Genomic DNA, 21,741 nt, shown 5'->3' with positions numbered 1-21,741 from the left:
TAAGTAGACCCCGCGACAGGTGTAATTCCTTTGTTTTTGACGGAATGCATGGTCGCTGGAAAATCACCCCAAACTGCTGAACCCAGGCGGAGAAACCGCCGCGAATGCGCCTGATAGTTGAAGGGGAACGAAGGGAAAGAGAAAGCGCTCGAAGCATCTCGAGGCAGAAACAAAGCGGAGCACAGTAGAGGAGATGGAGAGAACAGAGCGAATATATCCACAGCTAATTAACTCTAGGAGCATAAATTAATAGATTTCTTGCTAATCTATCAATACTTGGTTAAGCACTAATATATAGCTTCATCAGAAAGAATGAAGAGCAAGCGCAAAACACATCAATATCTATATTTGAAGTTTGAACATGGCTCGTGCAGAAAAGGATGTCCCATATTCCATCTGACAAGTTTTGCAAGCAAAAAACACTGTTCACGCCATCACAAATTAAAAGCAGTGATTTTGTTTTTAAAAAGAAATTGATCCTCAAACTTGTTTGCACAGTTGAGTTGTTTTGAGCCCAAATCAGCATCCAATTATATATTATTTTTTGAGGAATGTTGAATTGAAAAATAAGCGACTGAAGTAAAAAAAATTGTTGGTGAATCATATTTTAGTCCCTCATTTTACTTTTTTGCTATAAAGTGACCAGTTTCTTTACTTTTAAGAAATTTATTGTGATACCAAACTTTATTTTTTTTTCATTCTTAAGTGTTTTTTTAATGGGAAAAAAGAGAAGAGTCGCTGAGTTTTAGCAAAAAAAAAAAAGCTCTTCATTACTAGTAATTCTGACCACTAAATAGGTTAAAATAATACCAATAAGTTTTACTATACGAGGAAAGAGGTTAAAATACCAATAAGTTTTACTATACGAGGAAAGTTTTATGATAGTTGTTGTAAGTCTCCATATAGTCTAAAAATCCAAATCTAGGTTAAGTAATTTTCTTTTTGTCATTTTGATTTGGTGGTTTATGTTTTTATCAATTTCTAGGGCCCACATTAAAAAACAAAAAAATATTGGAACAAATATATATATATATATCAGTAAAAAAAGTATACTAGAATGCTAAAGAAATTGTCAATAAGAAAAGTATACTAGAATGCTAAAGAAATTGTCAAAGACTAATTAAGAAAGATCAAATATACAAAATTAAAAAATTTAACAGTTTATTTTCAACTAATAAAATCTCTATTAGTAAAGAAAGTTCAGTTAGAAGATGAAAATTCAAAATTAGATGTTTAAGGAATTAATTAAAATTTCGGGGTTTATTTGAATTTATTGAGGACTTAATTGCAAGAATTGATTTTTAAAGTCAATATAGGCTTTAATTGGAAGAAATTAAAGTCTAGGGGTTGAATTGTAATTTTTAAGAGTTAATTTGGTCAGGTCAGGGACTTAATCGTATAAATATTGAAGTTTAATAAGCAATTAGAGACTTGATTGAAAAAATTCAAAATCAAGAATCAAATTAGAAGAGGCACGTTAATATATGGGTTGAAATTGACCCAATCAATCACTAAATTGAAAAAATTTGAAATTTATTGATTAATTGAAGGTCAAAATAAGTTTAGAATCAAATACCAAAATAAAAAAATAATCAACTTAGGGGTTGGTGATTGAGTTTGTCAATGGTTAAATTGCATGAAATTAAAAGTTTGAAGGTGAATATGAATACAAATAAAAAAAATTGGAGGAATAGAGACTTAATTGAAATTTGGTAATCCCAAATCAAAAACCCTAAATAAAATATCATTGAGACTTAAAAAAAAATATCCAAAATATTATTATAAATAATAAGGGTTTGACTATTTTTTAGGTTTAATGGGTTGATAGGTTGGTTTTTTTGTGTTCTAAAGGTATTTTAAAGGTGTTATATGATTGAAAATCAAGTTTTTTCCTATAAAAAACTCATAGATGTAATTTTTAGCTCCTATAATGGTGGCTGAATTTTATGTTAATATACAATATATAGTTTTTCACCATAATGGTGGCGGCTGAATTCTATGTTAATATACAATATATAGTTTTTCATAGGAGGCGACATGTTATCTATCTATTTTTTTAAAATAAAGATATTCATCTCTTCTTTTTCTTTTAACAAAAAAAAAGATTTATAGGCTTAGGAGCATAGGCCTAGGCTTCAAGGCCCACGATCCTAAACTTTTCATTTTTTTTTCTATTTAATACTTTTTTTTATGTTTTTTCAAATGTTTCTGAAGCTTTTTTTTTTAATGACTATCCCTCCTATGTAATTTGTTTTTGGCTTATTTAGCCATTTTTAAATAATAATTATTTTTTGTATCTCTAATTTTTTGTGAGATTGATATGATTCTTTTGTAATTTTTTTTATGTATTTCATATAAATTAAAATTATTTTGATAAATTAAAATTTTTATTATTTATGATATTTTTAATATATGCAATCTTACATAATATTTTGTTTTTTATTTTATCTTATTCAAAAAAAATTATGTGTTTATCAATTTTTATTACAAATTGATTTTAATTGATAAATTCATTAAACACAATCAAATAAATAACTTGTATTGCTCTATTAAATATCTTAATTTATATTTATCTTTGTTCTATTAAATATCTTAATTTATATTTATTTTTTAATTTTTACAATTTCACTTTTATTTATCATCAATTTCTTTTTATATCGAATTATCTCGACTTTGTAATGTGGGTCACTAATGAACATATAATCTTGATAAATCTTATATTCAAATTATAAATTTCTCGTGTTTACTCCACTTTGTTTAAAACAATATTTTTTTTCATTTACATTTTATTGTAATTATTTATATTTTTATTCTTATTATCAAATTAATTAAAATTTCTCAATTATAGAATCTCTCTCAACTTTTTTAAAACAATATCATTTCTTTCTTTCTTTTCAAGGTTTTAAAATATTGATCATGATCGTGGCAGTGCGCAGACCATCAATCCAGTGAAGGCATAAACAACGTTCTGTTCACAAACCATCAATGATTTCATGTTTCAACATCTGGAATGCATGACTCTTATGAGCGTTCCTTCTGCAATCCAGTTGATCAAGTACGCATCACTTTTGAAGATGATGAACTGGAAACTGGAATGGAATATAAAGAAAAATGCAGCATGACACCATAATTAATTGAAACCATTAAAAGCTGATAGACATAGTTGCCCAAAAGCATGAGCTGGTAACTGCATACACACACACACACGCACACATCTCTTGACTTCTAATGCCAGAGTTACGAACACTAATTAACATAACCAAGAGCGCAAGGCTGGTTTTACCACTACTCTGACATTTTTTTTATTCACATCTTCAAGCAATCATGTACAAAGCGGTGCTCTAGTCTCCCTAGAAACATTAAATAAACCCCCTTGCTCCCTCTGGGTGCTGACCATATCTGCGTACAATCTCTCGATACTGTGATGATGAGTCCCCGTTGCTAAAAGGTTGTTAATTCCCTGGAGTCCGTGGGACGTACATAGATTTCCAAGCATGAAAATTTCCGGGAACCTTACCATGTGCCTTCCAAACTCAGACACTGGGACTTCGTTAACAGAGTTGCTCCAGTGCGTTAAACCTCTGCCACATGTTCCAAATGAGTGACTAGCATCTTCCATCGTGACATCAACAGCCAAAGGTGTCAGCCTGTAGTCTGAGAAATCTTTTGAATTCATGCTGAAAGTTGTCTGAGGAATTCCTTGATCAAATGTGATTTTCTGACGTTTCCATATTTCCATTGGATTGCCCTGAAGCTGCCGAGATCTTTTGAGTGCAGAATCTGAGTTATTTATCACTTCATAAATCTTGTTATCAGTATGGGAGGATCTGAATTTGAAAGTACTACACTCTCCCAAAGGGAAAGGCTGATCACATCTATCACCTTCTCTCTTATTGCTGTAACCTGGATAGTCTTCCATCTTAAAATCATCACGCTGAATAAATTCTAAAGAATTTCTCCGAGCAAGTTCCAAAATATTCCAGTGGCAGAATGGAGATGATGTTTTGTGGGTTACATGAATTTCCCCATAAGCTTGTAACATCTCATTTGCATTCCCAAAGAAGTTTCCCACAAGCTCCTTATGCATCCTAAGATATAATGCCAGAGAACAGTTAACAATAACAAGTATGTCCAGTTATCTTGAGATTAATTGAACCAAACAACTATAGATATCACAGGATTTGGATACTCTCATGTTCCAGGGAACATGATATAACATTCACAATTGCTACGAATTCAACATCCATGAAGGTCTAATGCACTGTCAGTTCCTTAACCCTGTATGACATCTAACCATTTGAAAGAAATTTCCCTTCTATTTATTAGATTCAGCAGTACAGTCCTTGCTAGAATGAACCAATGGCAACAGTGTTGAAATTTTAGGCACAAAAAGCTATAATTAACCTCCATCAAGTCTTAAACTTCATAGTTCGACTCTGTCAAGTTAGAAAATATTGCACATTTATGCTTGTACTGAATATAGAACAGCTATTAAGCTAGAGTAGGGCTGTAAGATTGCCATATACGTAAATTTTCAAGTTAATGACCTTTCCATGTCTTATAAGCCCCAAAGAATAGAAAAGAATCACATTATAATAAAGAAGACTACTTCACCAATAAGATGAGTACTGAAGGAAAATAGCTTACTCAATCATAAAGTTATTGTCTTCCTTCAAATAAAAACCAGCATGAGGAAAGTTGAATATGATCCAATCAAACTTCTGCATCCTCAAAGGTAAGTGATGCTTCATTTTTGTTGCATCCACTCCATATAATGTAGATGCTCCTAACTCCTTCAAAGATTCCAAATTTGATTTTGCTTTCTTGTATTTCTGGATCACGACATCTAATAGAGGAGGAAAAAAATGAAAACAAATAGGATAAAGCACATTATCTCAAGAACAAGCACATTATGACATGAAACTGCAACGACAGAAAGGGTCTATTGTTTAGATTTTCTCCAGAAAAGCATTTTCAATACACTTATCAATTAGAGTAATAAAATTCATTATATGTGACTAACCATAAAGCCTCTCTGTTTGGTACTTGGGGATAAATAATTAATAAAAGTAAACTTCAACTGCATAAAGAACTAGCAATCTTTATTGCATAAACAGTACCAAATATATGTTACGAATGCATAAAAGAGCATAGAATGGTCTACAGAGAGATTACCGTAGGAGTCAAGAGAGGAAGCGACAATCTTAGAGCCAAAGCCAAAAGAGCGAGCCAAGCACCAAGAGAAAGAGAAATCACCTTCACCAACTAACATGTATCTGATGTTTTGATGAATAATGTTTCACCCATTTCTCCCTATCTTCTCCTTTTCCAATATCCACTTGTTTCACTGCCTGTTTATCAGCCATTATTGGTCTCTCTTTAGTAAAGACAGTCTGATGTTTTTTTTAGAAATTTAGTGTATGATCGGCATATAGTTCAGAGGATGAATTGTCACTGCAGTCCAACTTTAGTAGACTGGTGATATTGTTTCTCCCATTTCCCCTTATCTTCTCCTTTTCAAATATCCACTTGTTTCACTGCCTGTTTATCAGCCATTATTGGAATCTCTTTAGTACAGTCTGATTTTTTGAGAAATTCAGTGTATGATCAGCATATAGGCGAGATGAATTGTCACTGCAGTCCAACTTTAGTAGAGTGGTGGGCTTATGTGATAGTGAGCTAAAGAAGGGTATCTTTAGAGACGGTGGACGAAAGAGGGGTAGTTTGGGAAGGAAAAGAACATGTAAGTTTGCTGCTTTATGTGGGACACTGCTTCTCCTACAGGGACATGAATCAATGATCAATGATTTGACTAAAAACTATTATAGGAGCACCTGAAGCTGCTATCCTGTTTCAAGTCCAAATTTGTAACCTAGGTCATATAAGCCCATGGAAAATGTATCAGAAAACTACACATTGGCCATGGGCTTGTGGCCTGGGCTAAAGAAAGGGAAGATGAGCAAAATTCACTTTTTGGATGCAGACCCTGGTATGTAAACTTGCCAATTGAAATAAGTTTACAGATCTGCACCAAAATAATCTTCACATGCAAATAAATATGACAATCAGCGCTATCAAAATACCACTGCTGTCCCGCTTGGTCCGCCTTTGAAGAAGCTAAGTTTTCCTAATATTGATTTCATTATCTTAGTCAGATCACGGCATTTATCTTTGAACTTTCCACTCAATGTTTTCTTAATGCAGTCTAACTTTCCAGTCCAGAGCTGATATCATATTCCCGTACTATCTTAAATTTAACATAACCAAATCATAGCCATTGGATCGGTAGGATTTTGAATCATTGGTCACCAACTTAAAAGGTCCCATATACAAAAGTACTTCAAGAAACAGTTTAGAAACTTGAGCCTTTTGCGTGACCATTTCTTTGGCAATTTCTTATACAGCAGTGCATATTCAAAAGCAAAGGGCAATTCAAACCAAAACAGCTGTGATTTCCAACTTTAAATCCACATACACATCCTTTCACCAATCTCAAAAAACAAATGTTGGCCCACTACCAAAACTTTACTTAATCCACATCCTAATATACCTGAAGAAAAAACAATTTTAATCTCCATCTTCTCCAACAAAACTTGCTTTAGAAGTTTTTTCCTTCAAAAAACCTAGAGATGCTTTCACTCCCTCCTCCACCACCCTCGCCGCTGCCCACGGAAGCAGCTCCACCACCAGAAAAGCGAAGCTTTCTGGTCTCTCTCAATCAGATTGTTATATCAAAGCAAGCCAGAAATCCACAAAGTTCTTCAGCAGAGACATCAAATTCAGACAGCAAGAAAGTAAGCAAGCCACCAATATTCAAACATCCTCGACCTCGCCGTACCAATCCAGTTATATGGTGTGGCGCAATCCTATGCCTCATATTCAGCCTTGTTCTGATCATCTTTGGAATAGCAACTTTGATCATCTACCTAGTCATTAAGCCAAGAAACCCAGTGTTTGACATACCCAATGCAAATCTAAATAGCATATACTTCGATTCGCCAGAGTATTTCAATGGGGATCTTACCTTCCTTGCAAACTTCTCCAACCCAAATCAGAAAATTGATGTAAGATTTGAGTATGCGGATATAGAGCTCTACTTTTCTGACAGACTTATAGGAACCCAAGCTCTTCAGCCTTTCACACAAAGAAGTAGGGAAACAAGATTGGAATCAGTTCATATCATATCAAGCTTGGTCTATTTGCCCCAGAATCTTGCTGTGGAACTTCAAAAGCAGGTGCAGAGTAACAAGGTAAACTACAACATAAGAGGAACTTTTAAAGTGAGAGCAAACATGGGTCTGCTCCACTATTCATACTGGTTACATGGGAGGTGTGAGATAGAGATGACTGGCCCACCCACTGGTGTTATTGTTGCCCGAAGTTGCAGAACAAAGAGGTGAAGAAGATGAAATTCTTAATTTTTCTATTCCTGGTTTGTTCAGATCGATGCCTAGCTAGAATTTTTGTTATTAAGACATTGTCTGATAAGCTTTGTGCGATGGATCATACAGAATTCTTAGAGATTGTAAATATCTAAGCCCTAATGTTGTTATTTTGAAACCTTAAGCTCAGCAAACACAGATAATATTTCAATTTATATTTGAGTTTTGGTAATTCTGCTGGCTAACTTTTTGATGAGGTAACATATGAAGTGAACTAGCATAAATAACTTCTCAAGATGCCAGATTAAATTATGCTAGAGGAAAGGATAAAGCACATAGAGTGTATAATATTGAGAAGTTTGATATTCAGACACCTATTTTAATAAAATAAATGTACTAAACCACCTTTGATCAAGTAAATTAAAGCAGGTTATTCTCTCAAATTTGAAAATCCTCACCACCTCGCCACAGGAATTCACATATCTTTAGTGGATTCAAAGCACTTCACACAATTTTTGTCAGAACTCATTAAAGAAGGACTCTTCCTATGCTGATCTCCCTGTTCAGAAATTAACAATAACTAAAACCAAATATGAACTATCAAAACTCGCAATCAATGGCATTTGCAGCAGCATGCACTGAAAACAAATCAAAACCAACTCATGTAAGCAAAATTCATTCAATATTTCAAAATATGCAACTGATTCAATCATTTCAAAGATCATTGTCAGTACAATTTAAACTTTCTGACTAATCACATTGTCTTTAACAACTGAAAGCTAGAGACAATATTTAGAACTCGGCTGTAGAAACAAATGAAAGAAGAAAAATGAACCTCTATTTGCATCCCCCCTTCACCTCTCACCAACTTCATCCGGCGTCTTCGCCACAATAGACAACGCATGTAATCCATTCTGCAACTCCTCTTGCAACAAATTATAAATCAGCCTATGCCGCTTCACCAAGCTCTTCCCTTCAAACTCCTTTGACACAACTTTCACATTAAAATGCGTCTCTCCATCACTCCCTCTCACACCAGCATGCCCAGCATGCTGATATGAAATATCATCCACCTCCAATTCAAAAGGACTTAGCTCCTTCTCTAATTTCTCCCTGATCCTTAATCCCCTGCTCCCTAATCCCTCTGAATTCGACCCCTCTTCACTTCCCTCCAATCCCAAAGTCTCACCACCATCAGTTTTCCCATCAAAACTCAAGCCCTTAACAAAATTGTCACCAGAAGTTTGAACACCAACATCACCATTTGATTCCAAATCTTCAACCTTTCCCTCATTATCACCATTACCACCACCAAGATTCGAACTTTGAACAACCCCGCTTCCCTTTTCAGCCTCCAAATACAATTCAAGTGCTTTCTTCTGCATCAACTTCAACATATTCAAAAAACCATTATTCCTAGACGGTGTCAAACTCTGCTGCAACCCAAGAAGAAGAGCAAAATCAGGAGAAACCCTCAAAACTTCCTTAACTGGCCGGCCCGAAAGCCCTTGAACAAGCAAAGCAGCAAGACCCTTAGTTAAAACAGAATCAGAATCAGCTTCAAAGACAACATTCTTCTCAAAATCCAAATAAGCCCTAACCCAAACTTGAGAAACACAGCCTTCAACCTTATTCTCCCTAGTTTTAAACTCACTATCAAGTGGTTTCAAATTCTTGCCATAAAAAAGCAACTGCTCATACTTAGCTTTCGGTTCTTGAACTGACTGAAAGAGCGTGATAATTTCTTGAAGCTTTGGAGGTAGTTCTTCAATGGGTTGCAAAGACATAGAACTTGATGATGAAGAAGCAAGTAAAGGTTGAGTCTTTGTAGGAATTTTTTGGAGAGATACAGGTTTCGAGAAGATAAAGAAGGAAAGATTCATGGGTTTTAAGGAGGAGGCTGAGGTTTTGGTAAACTGAAGAGAATTTGGGATTTTTGTGGTCAATACGCGAAGAGAAGTGGAAGACATGGTTGAAGAACGAAGAGAGAGATGCAGAGCTTTCTAGAGAGAGAATACAAACAGAAGAGGAGAGGATATAAATATATTGTGAGGGCGGTCTAAACGCATCGTTTATTATTATTATTATTATTTGGAATATATTTTGTTGTATTTATTTACTTATTTACGAATTTGAAATTTTTGTGTTGAATGATTAACCTGTTTGTAGTTATGTAAATGGTGTTTTGCAAGTGTATTTTTGTTTGGAAATATTTTTAAATAATTTTTTTATTTTGTAAATTTAATTTTTAATATATTCACATCAAATTAATTTAAATTAAAACATCAAAATTAATCAATTGAAAAACAAAATAAAATTAAAATAATTTAAAAGTGTAGTTAAACAACAATATCAAATACCACCTCAACAAATATATGATTTTACCCTAGGAAATTGAGAGGGATCTTAATATTCAAAGATTGAGCAATTCCACTCTGTTTGTGAAGTTAAACTTATTTTTTAAAGAGAGTTTTAATTTATTTTCTTGTCTAAAAAATATTAAATTAATTTTTTAGATATTTTTGGATATTCTTAATGTGTTAATTTAAAAGAATAAAAAATTAAAAATTATTTTAATATATTTTTAATTAAAAAATATTTTTTAAAAAAATCATACACCGGATTGCCATATACTTTCTAATAGTTAACCAATATTCTAGTTTGGTTGTAATAAGATTAAAAGTTTATAAAAACAAAAAAAAAATCTATATAAGATTTGATTTATCAAAAAAAAATGAAAAACTAAAAATTATTTTAACAGTAGAGATATATAAATTAAAAAATTTTCAAAAACATTATATGGAATTAGAAATATAAATTTTATACTATAATTATTTTTTTAATATAAATGAGAGAGTTTGCATCAAGCTATGATTTATGTTACATACTATCATTAATGTAAAAAAAAAAAAACATAAACTAAATATTTTGGAGCATACCATGAAACCATGTAATTAAAACACTCATTAATAATAATTGCAATTTCTGCCTGCTTAATTCCAAACTAATTAATATAGCCAAAAGCTTTGAACAATAATAACATTGCTAGCAAATCAAAGTAGTATTTCCCAATACTATTATGTGTGTGGTTGGGAGATACTATATAGTTAAAACATGTCATTGTACAACATTTACATGAAATAAATTTTATGATATAGTTAAGAAAAAAATATTCATAATATCATCATCCTTTTCTTTTATATTAGAAATTAATCTGTAGTTAATCACCAATTCTGTTAATATAATATGGCCAGGAGATACTATATAGTAAAAATATGCCATTACACAACTTTTCCTAGAGCACTAGAGCAAGAATAAAATATTATGTGTATGATTTAGCATGAAATCTCGGGAACCTGCCTATGTCCATCGCATCATTTCATATCTTTCTTTCAAGATCTTCCTCTCTTTCTCCCATTTGCGTCTCTCCTCGTCATGCTTGGCTTCCAATTCTTCCTCCTTGATTTTCAGCTTCTTCTTGAATTCTTCCTCGCATCCTCCTCTTGCTTTCCTCAGTTCTTCATCACCGAGCGCTCGGTATTGCTTGAATTCATCCTCCACTTCGTTCACCACCATTTCCTGCCATTTGTATGAAAGCTTTTCTGCATCACAATTATTTGTGGCTTTCTTCAATATTTCAAAGAGTTTAGACTTCATGGTTAGGTCCTCTCCTCCTTCACCAGAGGTAGCTCTGTTGTTCACTCCATCCTCATCAACCGCTTTCTTTTCTTCGTTGGTGTTGCTCTTGACATCAGAATATCGCTCGATATTGATCTAGAGAGAGTAAATTATTAGTAAGAACCTCAACTGCATAAAAGAAACAAAATCTAAACAAGCAAATAATTATTAATTACAAAGATTTTGTAGATAGTTTTAAGAGTAAAACTCATAATTACTCTTGAGTTTTTCCATATATTTTGATGTTAAAAATACACATTAAAGTATCTTTCAAGTACGGTAAAAATCAAATATCAGAAAAGAGAACTAACCCTCGAGTCAGAGTTCTTGAGATTTTTATGGAACTTCTTCAACTTTACTGCAGAAGCCTTTTCTTCCATGGCACACCTAAACAGGAAGTTAGACAGTGCCAAGAGACCAAGCACGGCCCCCCAGCCAAAGCCACAACTTTCGATGCTGGTAAAGCACGATAACAAAAGGAAAGCAATTCTTTCAACCCAGAGAGCAACAGTGGTGGCTTCCATTGACACACACACGTACCTTCACTAGCTAGGGCACCAAATATGTGTGCGCGAGGAGGAAGGGTGTGGGTTTCACAGCATCTCACGAGCACATGCATATGCATATATAGACACCTTCACTAGTTGGAAATTGTTTCCTGTTTTGGAATCTTTCCTGTACAGGAGGGTGTTTTTGCCAGGGAGTGCCGAGTTTTTCCTTTTCTGTTGATAAAAGGAAGAATATTTCCTTTCCGCATATATTCTTCGAGCTTTATTTGTTTGTGGATTTGTGCTAGCCCTAGAAAGTGGTAAAGAAAGGACTAGCATTCTTTAATCTATCTATATATATATATATATATAAATTAATAATCTCGATATAAATAATATTTTGTTTGATGCCAACTCAAGTATTAAATTTAAATAATATAATTAATAAATTTTAATAATCACAAGAATATTAATTTATAGAAATTTTCCATTTTGATTTTATTTTCAATGTTTGGTTATAGAAAATTGAACCTAGCTAGCCAGGGAATTATAGTTTTTTTATTAGACTATAAAGAATATATTCGAGATTGCTTGAGAATCAATCAACCTAGCCATTTACTCGATCGATTAATTTAATCATGGCGCACTAATGTTTGGCAATGAAATTTTAATAAATAATAGACCATAAGTCTACAGCATACCTTTTTTTTTTATAATAGTGATTAAAGTTATTTTTAAAAATAAAAAAAAATACAATATTAACACATTAAAACAATTCAAAAACAAATAAAACATTAAATAAAAAAATAAAATTTTAAAAAACACAAGGTTGCGCAGCAAAATCAATCACAGCTATGTGCCAAGCATTGAACAGAACATTCAAACAGTGGTCTTTCTCAAAGCCCTTATGAACATGAAAGCGTTGAAACCATGGAATTCAAGTGTTTTTGCGTTTGTCTCAAGCTCTTAAAAATTATTTACTCAAAATTCTTAGATCTCCACATTTAGCTTTCGAGCTTCTTTGTACCACTACTCATCATGTTGCAAGGATAGCAACAGGCAAATCTGGTTGGGGGGTTTCTCACTGTAATCAGATCCAGGCGAGAAGTGTTTTTATTTGCAGACACTAACTATATAGAATAGGTTATCCATGAATTCACACCGATAAAATCCTTTGTGTTATAAATGATCAGCTAGCGCATGTAATCACCGGAAGACATTGAAACTATATATCCACAAGTGCTGAGCAATAGCACCCATGACTTGTAAATTACAGGAAAATTTGCCATGCTTTAGGATATGTGGAAAGGCAGTCATCTGGACTACCAGCCTTAAAATCTCTTGAAAGATGAAAGCAACCAGGTATCCAAACAAGAACAGTCACTATACAACATATGGAAATATTTGTGGAAGTATATTCATTGCTATATACTGTCTAGTCTCAAGGTAGGATTGTAAACTTTCCACGAGGAGTAGATCGACTCCTTCTGAATTCAGGCATGGATGTGTTTCCGGCATCTTTCGCATTATGAGTTACGTTGTTTGGAAGTTTATTTTCAAGTTTGCCGGCCAATAAGGGTTCCACAACTTGAATAGCTCTGCAAGTCATCGGCATTTCTACTATTGTTAACACAAGCATATAGATAAATATACCAAGATTCACGGGTGAAGGAAGAGAAACATCTCCGTGATAAGGCTTCAAAAAGAACAGTTTGAATCATACCTTGGTTCAACATTCTGTGAGTTCTTCGAGAAATTCATCTGAAGCTTCTTCACCATTAAAGCACCTATTGTTGGAGACACGGGAAGCAAACGCTCGTTTTCTGGCTCAGAAGAGTCACTCTTTCGCGGATCCTCTATCTTTTCACCGGCATCTATGTCAGAGAGCATTGTTGTCCCAACATCAACCTCGTGGAACTTTGCTGGCATTTGATGCTTCGCCTTAACTTTGCTTTCATTTTTGCTTTTTTTAATGCCTCCTTGTCTTATATTAAGAGCTTGCCTACGCTGCTCCTCTTCGTGTTCCGGGTAAAATTTCCTGGTGCTAACCTTTTGGAGGTTATAGAATGCTTTGGAGATGTTATCCTGCTTCAGCGCTTCTTGTGAGCCTATATATGGACCTTTTGAGCTGTTATCTGCTGATGGGATCACTGGAATTGCAGCTATGGATTTGTTGACAGGCACTATAGCTGGAAAGGGTACTCTTGCAACTGGTTGATTCTCAACTCTCTCCTTGACCCTGCTTCTACTGAGGGCTCCTCTATCTGTTGAGGTTGATCTCCTAACGGGAGGGGATGGTGATCTTCGTTTTGCGGAGCTTGCTAACCTCTCTTCGCCTAGAAAAGGAATCCTTGGTAATGTTTCCTTGTCTGCGAGTGACGAAGGAAAACTTGATCTCCTTTGCTTACCCGAAGAACAACTTCTAGCCTGAAAATCAAAATCAACCCTTCAGGATATTCCTTAGGAATAGAAACAACTCAAAGATTGCAGCAAATGAAATAATCTCATGTTTTGTTTTACCTCTGAGCTTCTTGAGTCATCAATTGACCTATGAGATGTCTCGGGTTTTAAGCTGGCACTAGTACCATATCTTGGCACATAGAAAGGAGAAACCGCTCTTGTTCTTTGAGATTCTGCTGGGCTTCTAGTGCTGCCACCTTTGATTTGCTCGATTTCAGCTTCCTTCCTCTCCAATGCCTCTTTGAGACTTGATATCTAGACAAGGAGAAATGATCACAATGAATTTCCACCAAAATTAAAATAAGTCGAGAAAAGAATGTACAAATGAGAGAAGAAAATTAAACCTCTTCTTTCAGCTCTCGGATTTCGCCAGTTTCTTTGTTCGATCTAGCTGCCCCAAGTTCAACGGATGCAACTCTCTCAGCAAACTTCAGTGTGCTAATTGTCTCCCCAATAGAATTAAGTTCAGGATTTATATGTACAAACATTAGTGTTTTAGCATGCCCACCTAAATATAGAAAGAAACAATAAGAAGATATTAGTAGCAAAAATATTTGAAAGGAAAAGTTTGCTTCTTATGATCATATGAGCACCTAAAGAATCCTGCAGAACTTGTGTAAGCTTGCTGTTTCTATAGGGAACATGTGGACTCTTCTGTGCAAGAGCAGAGATGACATCTCCCAAAGCGGAGAGAGATCGATTAATATGTTGAGCTTCTTTCAATCTCTCACCAACAGCTTCTGATTTATCCACTCTTTCACTTCCAGCTAAATCCACCATGTGTAAGCAGCCTTTAAGAATTGATCCAGAAACTAATTCTTTTCCATAGACATGAACTGTCAAAACACTGCAGCAAAAAAGAACCATTACAATGAATACTTGAAGAGTGAATTTTAAATTCTGCTAGCAATATGTGTTCCTACCTATGAGATCGACTGCTTCGCTCGTTTAAAGCAGTTGCACCGACAGCACGATTTCTTTGACCGATTTTCATTAGATCAAGAACATCTTGTGTACTTGAAACTGGAACCCAGCTTGCGTCAGGTACATTAAGCCCATTCAACTGGGAATTGTTACGGATGTCTAATGTATGAATGGTTGAGGTAAAATCAACTCTTCAATGAAGAAATTTAGCTGATAGTTTATGAAACTTTAATAGACAATGATCATGCTGTAAAAGTCAGTTTTGAAGGATATCTTCTGTTGGAGCCATCACTGACTAACAGGTCTCTCACTTGTTCATTATATATTTCTACCATTTGAACTCCAACTTCATACCTAATGACATCTCCCCTTGTCGTTGAAATCTGAAATAAGTCGCGCAGAGCTCGATAGTTCACACCCCATGTTTGTTCAGAAGTCAAATCAGGGCCACTCTGTCAAATTCAAACAAAAACTTTGAATTGCATAATTGATATTGCTGAAAATATTGTTAGCTCATAACTAAACATCAATGGCATACCATTGTATATGTCTTCCCTGATCCGGTTTGTCCATATGCAAAGATGCAAACATTATAGCCATCTAGAACTGACCGGACCAATGGTTGAGTGTCCGCATATATTTGGTCTGCAAATGAAAATGAAAAGTCATTAATATTTAAGAAAACCTGTGGGAAAACAAGCAAGCATGTTGCCTGTATTCTTCTTAAAGGCCCATTCGCAAATGTTTGCGCCGTGAAGAGTTACAGAAACTTGTGAGACCGACCACCATCTCACAATGCAGCTACAAGAAAGAGATCATACCTTGAGTAACATTCGTTCCAAATACTTTGTTGAAGGAAAACACCTTTCTTGCTTCTTTCCCATTCTTAAGAGGATTAACAATCATGATATTTCCATTTTCTCCAATGTAGTCCACAGTAGATTGCCCATTCGATTGCCCCCGCAAGAAGGGTCTGACTCTACAATAGACCCTGATTGTTCCTGCTCAAAAAAGAGATGTCATAAAATGCATAAAGTTTCAAGTTCTTAGAACAAGTCACAAGAAGTGGTCACCTTTAAGGTCTTGTACTTGATTGTAAAGCTGGCGATTTTCCTCTAAAACTTGGTGACAAGAAGAAGATGCTACTTCAAGATCCCTGATATGTTGTTCTGAGACACAAAATCAAAATGTTTAAAGGCCTAACAAACCATTCTAAATAGACAAGGAAAATTCACTGAATATTATTAGAAATTTTAGTATTCTGACCAAGGCTGCTGACTTCTTCTTCCCAATCTGCTTGAATTTGTTTCACTTGTCGCCTCATTTCTTTGTAATAAAATCTCAGATCCTGAAAGTAACAATCATGTCAATATAAACAAAGACATATTATGTAATGTAAGTAGATTGTCGTCGATAAAAAGACCAAGGGAATAAACTTCTGATGGGCTGACATTCAAACCTCAAGCTGTTTCTGATGAAGATCAATTACTTCCGTGTGACCGGAAGAGGTACTAACAGTAGTTTGCTGAATAGTTTCTCTTTTGCCACCACAGATGCAAAACTTGGAGAAATCACTTGAAGCCAAACTAGCTCTTTGTCTAAGATATTGGGAAATGGTTTCTATGAATTCATTTTTAGATAGGGAACCGATATCACCCTTCAAAATTTTCTTCAGAAATAGTCCAAGCTGCAAGTAGTGGTAAAAGGAGACTATATTACTTAGCAGGAACACTGGATTAGTAATATATTGATCTTAGGAGATCACTTGGAGAGAATACTCAGTGAGACTCTGGAACTCTTATTACCTGTGTGCCCTGAGAAAAAAGCAATGCTGAGAAATCTTTAACTGCCTTCCCGAGCAAAGTATCTATTACCTGCGATTTTTCACCCATATAATCATATATCAGATTCCTTCTAGTGATAGTATTGAGTGGCAACAAGCTGTCAAGTTTTCGATTCCCATTGTTGGATTTCATTCCCATATTAGGTACCTTGTGCTCAGGTCTGCTTAGTACCATTGTACACTTATGTAACACAAACTCGAAAGGGTCTTACCTACCATTCCATTCAAAGGCAGCTCTTCAATCTCATTGATCTCCTGAAGGTAAGCTTGTAGAAGTCTGAGTCCAAAATGATCGAATAGAAAGGCCAGAGCATTGGCAGTTTTGGTTTCTTCAATTGAGAACTCACTGGAAAGATGAAGAAACTCTAGTATTTGTTCATATTGTGATGATTGAGATTCATCAATAGACTCATCAGCACTTTCGCTGCCGACCAGAGAAGATGGCGATCCCTTCTGGAATGATTCGATCTTAATAAGCCCTCCATATCTCCATACACCAATTCCACCAGCCTGCTTCCATTCATAATATCCTTTCAGACAGAGAATGCAATCTACAACCTTACTCGACGAGCCTCCCTGTATCCAAGATTTCAAACACAAAAATGCTTCACTATCAAAGGCAGAGGACAGCAAATAAAGCGCAACAGATGTTAGAAGATAGAATTACACCGTTATTGTCTGAACTCTGAACTACACTTGGACTAGAAGAGATGTGGAAAACTAGAACTTGATTAGCAAATTCCATTGCACATAAACCTTTCTACATTATATATTTAGGGAAGATTTCAGACCTTCTCCAAGTCAGATGCTTCAAAAGTCAAAAGCTTCATATCTTTAACAGCCACCAAAAAATTCCTCATGTTCTCGAAGTACTGAATCGCAGACTGTGCTGCTCCTTCCGTAGACTGCACTGTGAGATTCGGATTTTCGACCACCTATTTCAATTTCAGAGATGAATCAAAGCTACCATTATTATTAGAATGAACAAGAAAATTCTTATTACAATTATGCCAACAGAATATTGTTAACTCATATCTAAGTTATAGAAACTGTCAGGTCCTGACTAGAATTATGCACCCAGAAGCCAGCATTTACCTTTTTGTCATAGCAGAAATAGAACATCAGTTTCATTCACGAATGCTAATAACCTAATGCTAACACTGCAAGCTTCTATCAAGTAAAAAAGTTTCTGCACTTGACAATTACTGACACAAAAAGAAGGGTTTGAAGAAGCATGTACTTTGAGAACAGCACCAGGGTTGACTTTATTGAGGACATTGCAGAGAATGAGGCCATTTCTTAGAGCAAGGCAAAACTCTTCCTCTGAGGGTTCTTTGGGCAGGGTTCTTGATGCCCCCTTGTACATCTGCATCAGCCAATCTGCTGCTTGGTACCTCCTCGAAGCTGAGACCCATGAACAATAGATATTGCAGTAAAATTCCCAAGCTTATTTTTGCACTTAGATTTCTAAACTAACTCGCACCGAATTCAAATCCATTAATCCACAAATGGGAAATAATGTAAAAAATCTGCCAATAACTTTCTTTTTATTTTATTTGTTTCTTTTGAATTATCGTTCTTAACAGAACATCAAAAATGATTTTAAGTATATGTCATGTTGTATAGCGAGGTCGGCTGGCTAAAACCATTTGAGCTTTGAAATACCCTCCAATTAGACTTGGGAAGATGTCATTTGAGCCACTTTCATTATTTTCCTTATTATTTTTTTATTTTAAGCTTAATTTCAGATTTTATATTGACTTTTCTATTTATCTTAGGATTTTGATTTTTCTACTATAGTATAGGTCTGTTTCTGACTCATTTAAAAAATCATAAATCTCTTTAAAAAAACAAAATATATTATAAAAAATAGTAATAAAATAGGTATTCAACCAACTTTATCTTTTTCTTTGTGTTATTATTTTCTTGTGTTGTTAAAGTACACAATTTATACATTAAATCTTGGTGGGTTTTTCTTTTACCACTACAAACCTTGCCTTTTTATGTACAGTCCTAGACATCAGAATTTGCTACGGGCAGGGTTTTTGTCAGCATCCTCGAACATGTCATAATTCTTCGCAGTTCACAAAGCAAACCTTCTAAAATCTAGTACTAACCTATTTAAAATATTTTTTAATTAAAATAATATTTTTAATTTTAAAAAATTATTTTTAATATTAATGCATCAAAATAATTTAAAAATATAAAAAAAAATATTAATTTAAAATTAATTAATTGATTTTTTTTCAAAAAAAACTTTTGAAATACAGAAGACTATCACTGGCCTAAATGTTCATCAAATTACGCATTTGTTTTCGAGACAAGAAATGTTTCAGATGATGACAGAACATCGATGAACGAAGAAATGATCCATGGTTTAGGGCCTGCTATGATTAATTGCAATGTTCCATCGCTGACACCAGAAAATGGGTGACAATGAGGGTAGGTCTGTTTCCATAATGAAAGCTTCTTTCGGCTACCGAAAACACAGGTAGGGCTAATTTGGACCCACTCCAACACAAAGTGATGAATGCCAGTTTATTTTCAACTCTATGGGATCACCCACATTCTTCCTTTCATCATGATATGCTGCGCAATCTTTTATTCGAACTTTTTTCAAGCAAAGGCAAATAATTACTTGACCACTCAGAATTTATTACATTGGACTAAAAATTTAACAAAGTTTTTGGCAAAAAAGTGTAGGAACGACCATCAAAGGCAAAAGAGACAACATTGGAGGAAGAATCTGTGTAAATTTGTAATGGTAGAACATGGAAGATTAGCATTTCTTACCTGCTTCTTCAGCTTTTCTTTGAGCTAATTCGCGGTCATTGATAATCTCATCAGTGTAACAAGCCTCATTGCTGGGACTCAAACCTCTTAACCCTCTCAAGTTCTTGCAAGGAGAGGTGAAAAGGGAGCCATGGTTGGTTTCGTGTGGCATCTTTATGCCTAATCAGTACTCTCACCTGGAAATGCTAGCTACACTACTTATCACTGCGAAAACAGACATAAAATTGCACAGAAACCTGGTCAGAACATTTGAAACAAGGTGGTTAGAGATTCAAACCTAGAAAGTCGTAATATTCCAACTTTATTAGAGCAGTAGGTTTGGTAAGAAGTTAATGTAATGCTCTTTAAGAAACCAAAAACATGAACATTTAACACAAACAAATGTTGGTAAGAAATATAATGCTCAAAAAGAAAGAAAATCCAATAGAATTGGAAATGATACAGAGAAGATTAATAGAGAGAGAGAGAGAGAGAGAGAATGGGCACAAGAAGCTACATAGAAAGAAATGGAAATGAGAGGAGCTACAAACAAGAAGTCTTGCAAGAACTACACTTGATCATCACCACCAACCTATAAAAGAAGCAGCAAGCTTTTGCAAGGAAGAAGCGAAAAAGTTCAGTTTCTACAGGGCACAGACCTTTAAATGGCCTTCTTCAAATTCAGAAAATTCAACGGGTTGCATAAGAGTTTGAGCTATATAAATGCGGAGCAGCACCTCCAATGTAGCTAACCAGATATATTGGAAGGTGAGGGAAACAAGGTTCTCATGTGTAGTGAATATATGAGAGAGAATTCAGAAATAACATAAGATTGGCATTAAATGCTTCCCCTTCTCCACATGTTTGTGAGAGAGAGACTAGAGAAAGAGATGGCCTGTAAGCTCACGAGGAGAAAATAGGAAGAGACCTCGTCAAAATTGAAACGTTAGCACTCTATAGTCTCCCTCTTTTTTGACACTTTTGCCTTCATTTACCTTAAGAAATGAGGGCAATTGCTTTTCCCAACTCCCAGTTTCACTAATGGTGTTGATCACTGCCATTTTATGGACTCTGTGAGTGTGAACATTTACTTGGAAAAGCACAGTAGTGTTTCGAGTTGGAAATGTCCTCCCAAGTGGCATGCAGTGAGACCAAAATTAGATGATGACAAAGTGTGGTCTCTTCTGGGGCCCTTGGATAGTTGGACTGGACGGCAAGATCTGGCCAAAATGATGGCATGGATTGCTTTGCAAAACTTTGGACCATGATTTTGTTGCGACTTTCTTTGATGTAATTGTCTTTTCCATCATGATACATGTACATTCCATGCCATGCAACTCTTTCTTTCTTTTTTTTTGTCCCTAGCAGTATTTGCGATGTGTTTGTACAGGATAGTGGGTGGTGGATCCAGACCATTTGATGTTCTCATTGATTCTTGGAGTTGGTGATGATAAGGTTGTCTATTGATGGGATCTAAATTACTTTGATCACTTGTGTTGGGATCGTAGTTGTTTAAATCCTAGGTTACCGAGTTAACTAATGGATTATTGGAATTAATTCAGAACAATATTGGGATAAAATTTAAAAAGAAAAATATTTTGAAATAATTCCTATTAAATCTTATCAGATTTGATTGGATTAACTTATTATATAAAATAGTTTGAAATGAAACCTTAATCAAATTAAGCCTCTGATTAATTGCCAGGTTGTACCTGGATTAATTACTATAGTTGACTATAATTAATTACTAAGTCAATATATATATGCTCTTTTACTTAAGGAAAAAAAAAAAGAATATGGTTTGGGAATAGTATTGTAGCATTATCACCCTCCCTTGATTTGAGTGACTAATCTAAATGTTATCATAAAAAGTATATAGTATGTGTTTTGCTTTGCTAAATATATATTCCCATCAAGAAACTCATATCAAGTCTGGGTGTCTAGCATGAGTTTCAGCCACAAATTCTGAGTGATCAGAGAAAAGTAGATTGAACAAATGATTTCATTCTCTAGATAAATTACAACAGCTCCATCTCAATTTATATGAATCATTCAAAAGTTTGAGAGACTGTTATTTTGTGTAACACATCACATTCTCACTCATATAATATCACAAATCCTTTCTTTTCTTTTCTGGTTGAAAACCCTGTTTGGGAAGGCTATTCCTTTTATTTTTTAATGCTTTTCAAAAGTT

The 21,741-nt window shown here is 34.6% G+C and overlaps 4 protein-coding genes and 1 pseudogene across 8 annotated transcripts; 1 reads left to right on the top strand and 4 right to left on the bottom strand.

Annotated features, from left to right (window-relative positions):
* Positions 1-3,102: 3,102 nt before the first annotated feature.
* Positions 3,103-6,544, bottom strand: LOC105107928 (uncharacterized protein At4g26485-like; annotated as a pseudogene).
* A 6-nt stretch (positions 6,545-6,550) lies between these two features.
* Positions 6,551-7,614, top strand: LOC105107929 (protein YLS9-like). The gene has a single exon (XM_011002027.1). The coding sequence runs from the start codon at positions 6,630-6,632 to the stop codon at positions 7,398-7,400; it is 771 nt and encodes a 256-aa protein (XP_011000329.1). The 5' UTR covers positions 6,551-6,629; the 3' UTR covers positions 7,401-7,614.
* Positions 7,615-8,042: 428 nt separating this feature from the next.
* Positions 8,043-9,408, bottom strand: LOC105107927 (sufE-like protein, chloroplastic). The gene has a single exon (XM_011002025.1). It carries the CDS (start codon positions 9,350-9,352, stop codon positions 8,237-8,239), a length of 1,116 nt encoding a protein of 371 aa, XP_011000327.1. The 5' UTR covers positions 9,353-9,408; the 3' UTR covers positions 8,043-8,236.
* A 1,144-nt stretch (positions 9,409-10,552) lies between these two features.
* On the bottom strand, positions 10,553-11,768 carry LOC105107926 (uncharacterized). The gene is made up of 2 exons (XM_011002024.1): positions 11,372-11,768; positions 10,553-11,156 (listed from the first exon to the last, which is right to left on the bottom strand). The coding sequence occupies exons 1-2, from the start codon at positions 11,582-11,584 to the stop codon at positions 10,743-10,745; spliced, it is 627 nt and encodes a 208-aa protein (XP_011000326.1). The 5' UTR covers positions 11,585-11,768; the 3' UTR covers positions 10,553-10,742.
* Positions 11,769-12,680: 912 nt separating this feature from the next.
* LOC105107924 (kinesin KP1-like) lies at positions 12,681-20,663 on the bottom strand. Of its 5 annotated transcripts, none has more exons than XM_011002020.1 (18): positions 20,140-20,663; positions 19,569-19,772; positions 18,016-18,179; positions 17,567-17,710; positions 16,992-17,351; positions 16,738-16,806; positions 16,392-16,619; positions 16,199-16,280; positions 16,006-16,101; positions 15,754-15,933; positions 15,471-15,577; positions 15,206-15,384; positions 14,932-15,096; positions 14,602-14,855; positions 14,353-14,516; positions 14,069-14,263; positions 13,272-13,975; positions 12,681-13,146 (listed from the first exon to the last, which is right to left on the bottom strand). In XM_011002020.1, exons 2-18 carry the CDS (start codon positions 19,717-19,719, stop codon positions 12,990-12,992), a joined length of 3,399 nt encoding a protein of 1,132 aa, XP_011000322.1. In that variant the 5' UTR covers positions 19,720-19,772; positions 20,140-20,663; the 3' UTR covers positions 12,681-12,989. The 5 variants fall into 5 exon arrangements, with proteins under 5 accessions (XP_011000322.1, XP_011000323.1, XP_011000321.1 ...); XM_011002021.1 differs by having other exon boundaries at positions 19,569-19,804; positions 20,207-20,663; XM_011002019.1 differs by having other exon boundaries at positions 20,207-20,663.
* Between the last annotated feature and the right edge of the window lie 1,078 nt (positions 20,664-21,741).

The sequence above is a fragment of the Populus euphratica genome, unplaced genomic scaffold, assembly GCF_000495115.2.
Source record: "Populus euphratica unplaced genomic scaffold, PopEup_1.0 scaffold176.1, whole genome shotgun sequence".
NCBI lineage: Eukaryota > Viridiplantae > Streptophyta > Magnoliopsida > Malpighiales > Salicaceae > Populus > Populus euphratica.
The sequence above is the reverse complement of the archived record's forward strand: the minus strand, read 5'-3'. Positions and strand labels throughout refer to the sequence as shown.